We start from the raw sequence: 11,462 nt of genomic DNA, 5'->3' as shown, positions 1-11,462 counted from the left end.
TTGACTGATTCAAATTATTAAATGATAGGTTCAAAGTCTATCAAGCTACTGCTATATGCTAGTCCCTATGCTGGATACTAGAGCAGAGATCTAAAACTGTGAGTCAGTTCCTGCCCTAGAGGGATTTCCACATACCTTCACATATGTTGAAAGACCAACTCTTCTTTGTAAGCAAATTTACATACTAGGCAACAATACCCATCAAAAAAGGATGTAAAATAAAGGCGTTTCCTCCATAAATTCATAGACTATCAGCATTTTAGAGGAACACTCATGGCCAAAGTCTCCGCCTATTCCTGAGGAAGGGAGTGAGAATTAATCATTATTTAGAATGAACAAGTATAACTGAAAAAAAAAAAGGATTTGGCAATTTGGCACTATTACCTTTCACCATAAAGTAGACCTTCCTCTTTTGTTTGATTAGTGCTTTTGAGAAGTCTGCTCTGGAATGAACCATTCACTCAGAAAACAGAGAGTTGCTTCTCCTTGTCCACTTTAAAAAAGGGGATTTGGGAGGGACATCTAATTAACTTATTATATGACAATGCTTTATATTTATGGTCATGAATTAACACATAGTAACAGGAGAGCAATGAGTCATTTCTACATCCAAGAAGGCAGTTCTTTATTATGACATATCCTTGCATAATTGGATGTGAGGACAGCCTGCCTTGCTTTAAAACTGGAGTCAGGATGACTGACCTTATCATTTCATCATTTCAGTTCCAGTATCCTCTTCTACAAAGAAATGGACACCATGGTGATAAAAGGAGGCTTAAGTGAAACTAAACCTGCAACTCCAGAAATCCAGAAGATGGTTGATGAGGTAAGGTGGTGAATTCTATGAAAGGAAGGATCTTATTGAAAATAATGGGTTTGATAACTTGAAAACCATTCTCTCTCTCTCTCTCTCTCTCTCTCTCTCTCTCTCTCTCTCTCTCTCTCTCTCTCTATCTCTCTATTGTATTCGTCTTTTCAAAGAACTAGTTTTTAGGTTTGTCTATCATCTGTATAATGTTCTTATTTGCTAGTTTATTCACTGCAGCATTTTCTGTGGTAGCAAAGAACTGGAAACAAAGTTAGAGAGTCATTGATTTTGGAATGGCTAAAAAAAATGGTACATGAATGAAATACAATATTCGTATGCCATGAGAAATAATGAGTATGAAAAATTTAAAGAAGCATAGAAAGACTGAGATGATGCAAATTAAATGTAGAATGTACTGCAAAGTGATGCAGTACAAAAAGAATATACGCAATGACTATAACAGTGTGAATCTGGTACAGTGACAAGAGTACTGAATTAGAGCTCAGAGCAAGTGAGTTCAAATCCTACCCTCTGACTCTTATTATCAATAGGACCTTTGGCAATTCACTTAATCCCCTTGGGCCTCAGTTTCCTCAAATGTAAAATAAAGGAATTGGGGTAGGTGGTCCCTGATGTCTTTTCCAGCTCTCAATTCATGATTCTATGAGAAGAAAAGACAGGCAAAAAAATTAAAACTGAATCCTGTGTAATTATAATGACCAAGTCTGGTCCCAGAGAAGAGATATGAGAAGGTCTTCTTTGCAGAGGTAAGGGACTACGGGTGTGGAATGTTTCTTAGGCTGTCAGACATGGTTGACTGGTTTTTGTTGAACTACTTTTTTTTTCTCTTTTAAAAAAAATCTTTATTACACAGCATGGTTCAGTGGGGCAGGGGGGGGAAGAGAAGAAGGATAGATCTGGAGATAAATGTGGAGTAAAAATGAAAGGCATCAATTTTAAAAATAAAAATATGTACTTTTCTGGATTTTGAACATAACATTCAGAATGACTGTGCTTTTCAAGTAGAAATTTTAGAAAATATTGGAAAGTCAACCAATAAGTGGTGAATGAATTTATATAGTTTCCTGTACCTTATGAAATCAATAGAAACAGATAATTTGCTTTATTTCTTAGACCAGATGCTGGCTGACAAAATGAAAATGTGTTCATTTCTAATTCATTGTCAATCTTTTTTACTGTCAATTAATTTAAATTGATTTCAAGATCTAGGTGTACTTATCATGCCACTAAGAAATCATTGATTTATCAGACTCAAAATACACAATAAAAAAAAGAAAATAATCCTTTCATGAAGGAGGAAGACATACATAGTATACATGAAAAAAGTTATTGCTTCTATTCAGATCTTCTTTTAGATCATGTAATGTTTTACATTTCAGAGCTTGAATCAAATCCTAGCTCTGTTGCTTAATCTGAAAAGTGCAAAGATTAGAAAAGGGATCTCTAACGGCCTTTCAGTGCTAAGGTTCTTTGAATCTATAATTATCATCTTGAAATTCTGAGGACACTTCTCTTATTTTATTGGGTGGAATCAACCTGTAACTAAAGAGTAGGATAGGCCTGCACAAGATAGAGGCTGAGACCACTTAAGGGCAGCCAAAAGATTTCCAGTAGTCAAGAAAAAAATGCAGTATTTTGACTGAGCACTCTCCTGTTTCTCAGGATACCTGCCATTGTCAGTCTGTCACTAGTCTAACCACTGTGGGGCCCAAAGAAGTTTAGCCTAATTTAATTTTGGCCCCTACCTACTGCCAAGTTGTGCAGGTCTGGTGCAGGATCATTAACAATTTGATGGATATCATTTAGAAACCACTGCGATAACCTTATTTGTTAAGGCCAAAAAGATATAGAACAAAGTTATGTTGCAAAAGACATGTAATGGACTCTGACTAATAAGTCAACATATACCGACACTTTCCAAGCAGTCAAGCAGATTTTGGTGAGGATAATTCTTATGGTTTGACAAAAATGATAAGCGTTTTGTTGTTCCATCTTAGTTTATGAAGTACATTGATGAGCTGAAAAGTGTCTAAAAGATGGTAACAAATACAGTGAAGGGCTTGAAGTCCATGTCAATTGAGGATCCATTGAAGGGCCAGGGGGGTTTTAGTTTGGAGAAGAAAAGACAGAAGGGGAACAAAATACTTGAAGTACTTGAAAGTGGCAGCTAGGTGGCACAGTGGATAGAGTGCCAGGCCTTGGTACCAGAAAGACTCATCTTCCTAAACTCAAATATGGTCTCAGACACTTACTAGCTGTTTGACCCTGTAGAAAGTCACTTAATCATGTTTGCCTCAATTTCTTCATCTACACAATGAGCTGGAGAAAAAAATGGCAAACCACTCCAGTAGCTTTGCCAAGGAAACCCCAAATGGGGTCACAAAGAATTGGACGTTACTGAAATGACTCAACAACGCCATTTGAGAACCTAGCATTTGGAAGGACTATTAGAGTTGATCTGCTTGGATACAAAGGGCAAAGGCAAGAACAATGTGTGTAAGTTACAAATAGGGTCAATTAACTATTAGAGCTGTTCAGAAGCAAAATGGACAGAGGTGGAGTTGGTGATGCTCTCCTTTTGCTTTCAAGTAGAGGTGGGATGATCATGTGCCAGGCGTGTTATATTGGGGATTGCTTTAAGGTATGGGTGGACGAGACAGCCACTGAGGTCCAATCCATCCGTAAAATTGCTGCTCCAGTGATTCTCTACAACTTTGTGAGGTCGTCATAGTATCACAGGGTCCTAGAGCTACAACAGGGGCTCCCTGCCTTTTTGTGTCTCATTGGCAGTTTGGTGAAACTTAAGGACCCCTTCCCTGAACAATGTTTTTAAAAGCATAACAAGAAATTTTATTTTAAAGAAGTTTAGTGAAAAGGAAAATATCTAAAAAATCATATCTAAATTCATGGACCCCTGATATCTATCTATAGCTTCCTTAAGGGTCTATCTGAGTTCTCTGGCTTTAGAATCCCTAGAACTAAAAGGTCCATCAGAAGTCATCTAGTCCAACCCCTCATTCAACTAATGATAATATAACTGAAGTCAAGAGAGATGACTCAGCCCATGATATGCAGGAAGTGAAGGCCTGAGGTGGAACGTGAAATGGAGTTCCCAACACCAGAGGTAGAGCTCATTCTACTCTACCCCTCCACCTGTGAGTGATGGTACTGGCACACTCATTTGTTGTTGTTGTTTGTCCTTCATTTTCAAAGAGGAGCATGACCTCAGGGAGATGATGCTGTGACATGCAAGGGAATGGGATTTCAGTGAGAGAGGGCTGTGCAAAGTCACCAGACTCACTTTCTCTTCCAGAGACATCTGGGTCCAGTGACTAGATATTCATCAGGATGAGTGGAGATGACCCAGAATACAGTGGGAGATCATGGTCTTTTCAAGCTAAGGTCTTTAACAAGTCTCATTTTGACTGAGGCAACAGTCATGGAGTGATTAAGGCTAAACAAGAAATGAGGCAAACACTCATTTGCAGAGGAGGACAAGGCATTTACACTTGTGAAAGTTAGTTCCATTCCTATTTCCATGAAGACCAGGGCTGACTATTTCTTCTCTACACTTTTAAGGCTTCTCATAATAGTTAGGTATAAACCATGGAAGTCCTATTTCAATGCTTTATCATTGTGTGGAGGTGATCCTGTGCTCTCCAAAACTATGCCAATGGAGCAAAACCTCTAGCAGGCCCTTCCTAGCCAGAAAGGCCTGATGTCAAATTGTATGTCTGTTGACTAAAGTCCAGCCTAGATTAGTTATGAAAGGACCACTATCAGAAAAATGGGGAACCAGGTGATGTGAGTATATTGGCCACAGCCACTCATGAAGACCATCTGTGGAGTATTTGTAATCCAGGCAGGCCCAAGACTTACCCACACTGACAAAATTATGTGTCCTTGAAGCATAGCCTTTCCCTTGGTTCTCATAAGCCCCTGTCTTTCTGCAGGAAGTTACTGACAGGAACAACTACTAGAAAGTCCAAGAGTGTGTGCTTGTATAAGAGACCATGGATTGGGTGGGAAATTAGGAGTTGACAGTTTGACCACTGCCTGAAGAGTTAGGGTGAGGGAGGCAATCCTGGGAAGGACAGGGCTCAGGGCCAAAGATGTTAAGTCTGATAATCCATTGTATAGTATGTGGGAAGCTGGGAGAAAGATGTTCTATTGTTACTTCCCTGACTCTTGCTTACTAAGATATTTTTTTTACCTTCATTTAATTTTTTTCAGTGAACAAAATTCTATTTTTTCTCTTTCCCCTACTCACCTCTATTGGAAAAACAAAACAAAACCCTTCTAACCAACATGTACAGTGTTGAAAGAAAAATCTGCCTTTGTGTTTCACCCTAAAGAAAATAAGGTAGGCTCAGGAAAAATGTAGCAGAAGGAGTTTATTATTAGAATATCAAAGGAATACACATTACATAGGCCTGGCCCTGAGCTCAGGGTGCTCTTAACCCTTTAAACACAAACTTTCCTAACAAGAGAAGTATATGTCTGAGGGAGGATTGGATTCCAAGCCCAATGCTCTATCCACTGTGCCACCTGGCTGCCCAAATAATTAAATTTTTTTCTTTTCCAAACAAGATGCCTCTTGATTTTTTAAATTCTAGGTTGAGGACAGTGCCTCATGAGTTAATGTAAATAAAGTGCTTTGCAAATTTAGAGGTGCTAGGTGGCACAGTGGATAGAGTCTGGTGTGAGTAAGACTTTCTTCCTAATTTCCAATCTGGCCTCAGACACTTGCTAGCTCTGTGACCCTGGGCAAGTAACCTAATCCTGTTTACCTCAATTTCCTCATGTGTAAAATGAGTTGGAGAAGGAAAAAACAACCCACTACATTATCTTTACCAAAACAGCAAACAAAACAACCCAGCCTTATGGGGTCATGAAAAGTTTGATGCAACTGAAAAGGCTGAACACTAGAAGTATGGGATGAAGCTGTGCACCTGAAATTTGGGCCCCACAATGAGTCTTTTTCTTCTCCAGGTTTGGCAGAGGGATGATTGTCTTTGTACCCCCAAGGACCTAGCACAATGCCTGAACACAGAGTAGGTGTTTAATTAACTTGGATTGATTGCTTGATTCACATGGAAAAAACTCACTGGAAAGAGGATAGATGTCCTCAGGTACTTGAAGGGACAGAAAGGGATGAGATTTGATCTCTTTGGTCCCAGAAGACAGAACCAGTAGCAATGGGTGGAAGTTGAAAAGAAGCAAATTTAAGCTTGAAATAAAGAAAACCTTTCTAATGACTAGAGTTATCTAAAAGTGGAATGAGAAGGTCTTGGGATCATGAATCTAGAGTTGGAAGGGACCTCAGAGGCCATTTAGTCCAACCTCCTCATTTTACACATGAGGCGACTGAGTCCTCCAGGGACTTGCACAAGGTCACATGTGGTAAGGATCAGAGTCAGGACTGGAATCCAGATCCTCTGACTCCAAAGGTAGTATCCTTCACTGTGCCACTGTGCCTCCTCACTGGGAGTCTTCAAAAAAAGGCTGGATGATCATTGGATCATAGATCTTAAAGCTGGAAGAGAGCTTAGTGGTCTAGTCAGACTCCCTTATTTTATAGATAAGGAAACTGAGGCCCACAGAAATGAAGTAACTTGCTCAAGGTCCCTCAGGTAGTGACAGTCAGGACTTGAACTCAGGTCCAGTAGATACAAATCCAGCACTCTGTCCACTGTACCACATTGCCTTTCAGCTCATTACTTATGTCATATATTGGGGGTGGTTTTTCTGTTATTGGTAGGATTGTACATAGATTAGTCACTGAGTTATCTTCAGAGTATGATTTTGAAACTCTATGTTAGCATCCTTAGCAACTCAGAGATTTGTATAATCATTCCCGGAAGAAGTGCATTACAGCCTCTGATGGAGGCTGTAATCTATTAGTCAATCATTTATTCCTCCTTAGCAGGAAGTTATTGCTGCTGTAATTGAGCCCTCCCTTTCGAAATTATTTTTATGTATTTGGTATTTACTGATTTGGGTAAATATTGTATTCTTCGAAGTAGAATGTAAGCTCCTTGAGAGTAGGGGCTGGTTGTGGGTTCCTTTTTGTTTAATCCTCAGCACCTGGCACAGAGCCTCAGGTACAGGAGACAAAAACAGATTTTTCTAAAAAAAAAAATCATTAATTAATTAATTATTTATGGAAATGGGGGAAAATAGGGTTTGATTCAAGTTTCCATGGTTGTCAGTGCTGCATTGGCCACTGAGGAAAGCAAACCTGGTACTACTTTCAGATAACCACCTTTACCTTCCTCTCTTTTCTTAAGGTAAAGCCACAGTTGGAAAAAAAGACCAACGAAAAATATGACTGCTTTGAGGCTGTAAGTTACAGAAGCCAAGTGGTTGCTGGCAGCATGTATTATGTAAAGGTCAGTGTTCAACAAGTCATTGAATTCTACTCAGTACTCTTTCTATTTCGATGTGTATAGAAAGTATGGGGATATTCGTCTTGTTCCCCTTTGAGTAACTGGAGAAATTAAAGTATCTACCTTAGGGGAAATATAGTGATGGTGTGGTAACTGAGAGAAAGTGAAGGAGGCAGAATGGAGGAAGGAACTTTGGGAAGGAATTCATCACAGACTGAGAAGAGGACTAACCTGGTAGGTTTTGCTCTCGTATTGAACCAGAGAGACGGCAACCAAAGAATGGATGATGAAATGAGAGGGAGGGTGGGAGAGAGAGAGGAGAGGGAGAAAAAAAGAGAATGATAAAGGGTCTCCCAAGGCCCTCACTTTGAGTAACCTGGAAACTGGAAAGAAGTAAGGCCAAGACAGGCTTTATAGAAATCTTATGTCACGGGAAGCTCTCATGTTTAAGACTGTGACTCTGAGGATTTACATACAGACTTTACATACCCATGATTATTCATTGGGGGAATTCCATTTACTGTCATGATTCCTCTAATAAGATGTTAGCCCACATGATTGTGAATTGCAGGCTTGCAAGTGGAGAGTAAGTCCCAGGATCCATTGTCCCAGACGTTCCTGGATGGGAACTGTAAGATAAAAGAGAAAATTCCCAGAGGACTGGGTCTTTCATGTCATCACAGCCTTGAAACAAGACTGATAACTTTATGGCCTGAATCCAACAACTAGATTATATCTTGCTTCAGAGTAAGCAACCTGTGTGGTATCAGAGCTTCACACAATGTGAGCATCAGGTCTCCATTGGTGCCCAGGATTTCAAACACAACCTTTCAGAAATTACTGAAGTACAGTCTTCCTTTTCCAAATCCTAGGCATATTTGGGGTTTTTTTTTCCAAACTCGTGATGGATTTCTATCATTATAGTAAATTTTGTTCTGTGAATCTTCTCTACCAATGCAGATCTAAACCCATCTATTGACTTTGTTGATTAACTCCAGGATGTTGCTTGGGGACTAAGGTGGTTAAATGACTTAACAAGGGTCAGACTAATATCCGTCAAAGGATTTGAGCCCTCTCCAAGTACAAACCCAGCACTCTATGCCCTACAGCATAATTTTGAGAGAATAATATGACCCTAGGGACCCCCCACGTAGCCAGCTGCGGGCACACATCTGGGAACTCCTTGGCCACTCCTTTGGGGATTGTGGGTAGAGATACCCAGGAAATGTAGATAAGATGAATGCAAGTGTTTCTGTCCTTAAGGTAGAGCAGAATAGAATTACCACAGTCAAGTTAACAAGGCTATGTTAAGATGCTATGAGATGTCAGCCAGCCAGGAGCACCTGCTGCAGTATAAAATTGAAGGAAACAAGAATTTATTAAGTGGCACCTGGGTGCTAAGCTCTACATAAGTATGATCTCATTGGATCCTTACAAATGAGATAGAGACATTCCCAGGAGAGGAAAATGAGATGAAGTGACTTACCTAGAGTCCCACAGCAAGTAAGTGTCTGAGGTGAGATTCATACTCAGGGCTTCTTGACTCCAGGCCCAGCATTCTCTCCATCTGAGGACCCTCTCTACTAACACGGATCTGAACCAAACTATTGCCTTTGCTGAACAGTCCTAGGGAGTTACTTGGGGCCTACAATTGTTAAATGACTTACCTATCCAAGGCACTACCTAGCAGTCTTGTTGGTTTCATTTATTCTGGTTTGGTAAAGACAGGACTTTGTTGAAGATAATGTGCTAAGTGCTAGTATTTGGGAGGGGAATGGGAGATAAAACACCACACACAGGAACAGTGAGCAGATAGGGCTATGCCTCAAGGAACACAGCACTGGAAGGAAGGCACATGATACAGAAAGACTGCAATGTTTTCAAAGAGGCTTGGGTAAAAATCAGAAAAGGGGAACCCATGTTTTTGTATGACATATATTTTTTTCTACACATTTAGACAATTAAATCCTTAAAAATACATGAAACTCTGGCACAGAAGCACAATTCCAATTCTAAATAGTAGTTGACCCTGTTATTAAAAATGAGTTGTTAAGACATTCAAAAATCCAGGTGCTTAACAACTAGAGTCAACTCTGGTATAATGGAAATGATTTGGGATCAGATTCTGGCTCAGCTGCTACTTACCTTGTGACTTTGGACAAGGGAAGTGAAGGGAATGGTGGGGGGAGGGGTGGGTTAAGAACAAGTATTTATCAAGCAGCCTTTATGTTCTAGGCACTATGCTAAGCTCTTATTTGATCCTCACAATAGCCCTATGACTTAGTGTGAGCATAAGCAATGTGGATTTTTGTTAGTATTATTTGGAGTTGGGTTTTCCAGGATCCATGGTCATAACAGTCTCTTGTCCCCAGGTATTAGATATGAATTCTATGGTTCAAAACATCACCATGACCCATGCAGATTGTAAGAGCCAGGTGTTGCCTGTTTAGATTGTAAAGGTCAGGACCCTGGAGGGGTAGAGTGTAAATATAAAGGAGGTGGGCACTAGCCAGTGAGTGGGGAACCTTTAGTGTTGAATGCACAAGCTAGGATGCTGTGTGTGCCTTGATTGGGCCATGTTGAGGCTTGGGGGGAATCTATATTTGCCTTAACTGGTATCCATTGAGGCTTAAGGGGATTTAGAGGAATGCACAAGTTGTGCACATTTCAATTGACCCCATTGAGACATAGGGGGAGTTGTCCCCCCTTCTCTTCAGCTCTTGTGAGAAAGGTGATTAAGGAATGCTATAGGAGTTGGTGCTCAGTAGCCCTTGTGAGGAGGTTAGAGAGAATAAAGTCTCCATTGTTTAATGAAAGTAAGTTTGTTAACCCCTTTGAAGCTGTCTTTCGTTTATAAAAGCAGATCAAAGAACTTGTGCTAGCAGCCCATCCTGGGTGTGCTAGAGTGCTTGCTGATACACTTAGGTAGTATTATTATCCCTTTGTGCAGATCAAGAAAATCAGTTGAGGAAACTGAGGCAGACAGGAACTGTCTGAAGGTCTTCCTAATGCTAGGCCCATCATTCTATCCACTGCATGCGCTAGCTGCCTTACAAGTGACTCACCTCACGGGGACTTAGTTTCCTCAACTACCAAATGATCAGACTGGACCAATGTCCCTTCCAGCTTTAGATCCATCATCTTAAGAACTAACAGTACCATGATATTGCTGCCTATCTGAATATTCTTGTGCATTGGACCTTTGTGGGACTCAATTGCCTTAGACTTAAAAATAAAACTCAGTGATCTCTCAGGGCAATCACTGCTATAATTTTGTTTTCACAGCATAAATAAGCTCATTCATAGGTTACAATAAAAATGTACAATTCCCATCAGACGTCATCTAGTCAAAACCCCCACCTAAAGTAGGAATGTACCTAATACAGTGATCCTGACAGGTGAGAGGTATTGGGTTGGAATAAATGTCACTGATTTTCCTCTTCTCTTTATTTGCAGGTGCATATTGGGGGTAATAAATATGTACATTTGAATATATATGAACCTCTCCCTCAGATGAATGAACCAATAGAGCTTTCAGACTACCAGACTGGCAAAACCAAGGAAGATGAAGTGAACTTCTTTTAGAGGCACAGTCTAAAATGCATTTGGTTACTTTATGAGCATCCTGTATCAATAAGCCCAATTGAAATGAAGCATGAATCTTTGTGAAGTTGATTTTGACTTTGATTACATTAATTTTATTCAGTGTTCCCTCTTTTCCTCTCTTTTGTATTCTTTGTTATAAGTGACGCCTCACTGGATAGAGGAAGGGGAAAGGATATATTTAGAAATAAAATGATAAAAGAATAAAAGATATGAATTTCAGTTTTTAATCAGTTCAAATATTATTTGCTTTAAATTATTTCACATCTCAGCTTATTCCATAGTAGACACCGCTTTTGAATAGTCAAGGAGCCTTAGGTTACACTATAAAACTGCCAAGAAAATTCATGTAGCACTCTCCCTGGACTCCTCTCTCAATTTACACTTGTACTTTTGGGTTGGGTTCCCAAGTAAGGGCTGCTATCCCAGGTAGTAAGGGCAACCTCTGGGTCTGCATCCCTAATATATCTCAAGAGCCCCATTAACTGTCAGGCAACAGATACATTAGCAAAGACATTTACTCATATGACATAGAAAGACTAGTACTCACCAAACATTCCCCCCCAAAACACACACATACACCATAAACCTGGGGTATACTCTCCCACAAACACAGTGTCCATGGGGAAAGTGGATTCAAA

At 39.9% G+C, this 11,462-nt stretch overlaps 1 protein-coding gene across 1 annotated transcript; it reads left to right on the top strand.

Annotated features, from left to right (window-relative positions):
- Positions 1-526: 526 nt before the first annotated feature.
- Positions 527-10,803, top strand: LOC118837123 (cystatin-A5-like; the record flags this gene model as incomplete). The annotated part of the gene is made up of 4 exons (XM_036744101.1): positions 527-582; positions 721-826; positions 7,120-7,221; positions 10,675-10,803. Coding segments are annotated over 4 exons (393 nt in total), but the record flags the coding sequence as incomplete, so codon positions are not given.
- Positions 10,804-11,462: the final 659 nt, after the last annotated feature.

This window comes from Trichosurus vulpecula, chromosome 2, assembly GCF_011100635.1.
Source record: "Trichosurus vulpecula isolate mTriVul1 chromosome 2, mTriVul1.pri, whole genome shotgun sequence".
NCBI lineage: Eukaryota > Metazoa > Chordata > Mammalia > Diprotodontia > Phalangeridae > Trichosurus > Trichosurus vulpecula.
This window is presented reverse-complemented; position numbering and strand designations above follow the sequence as displayed.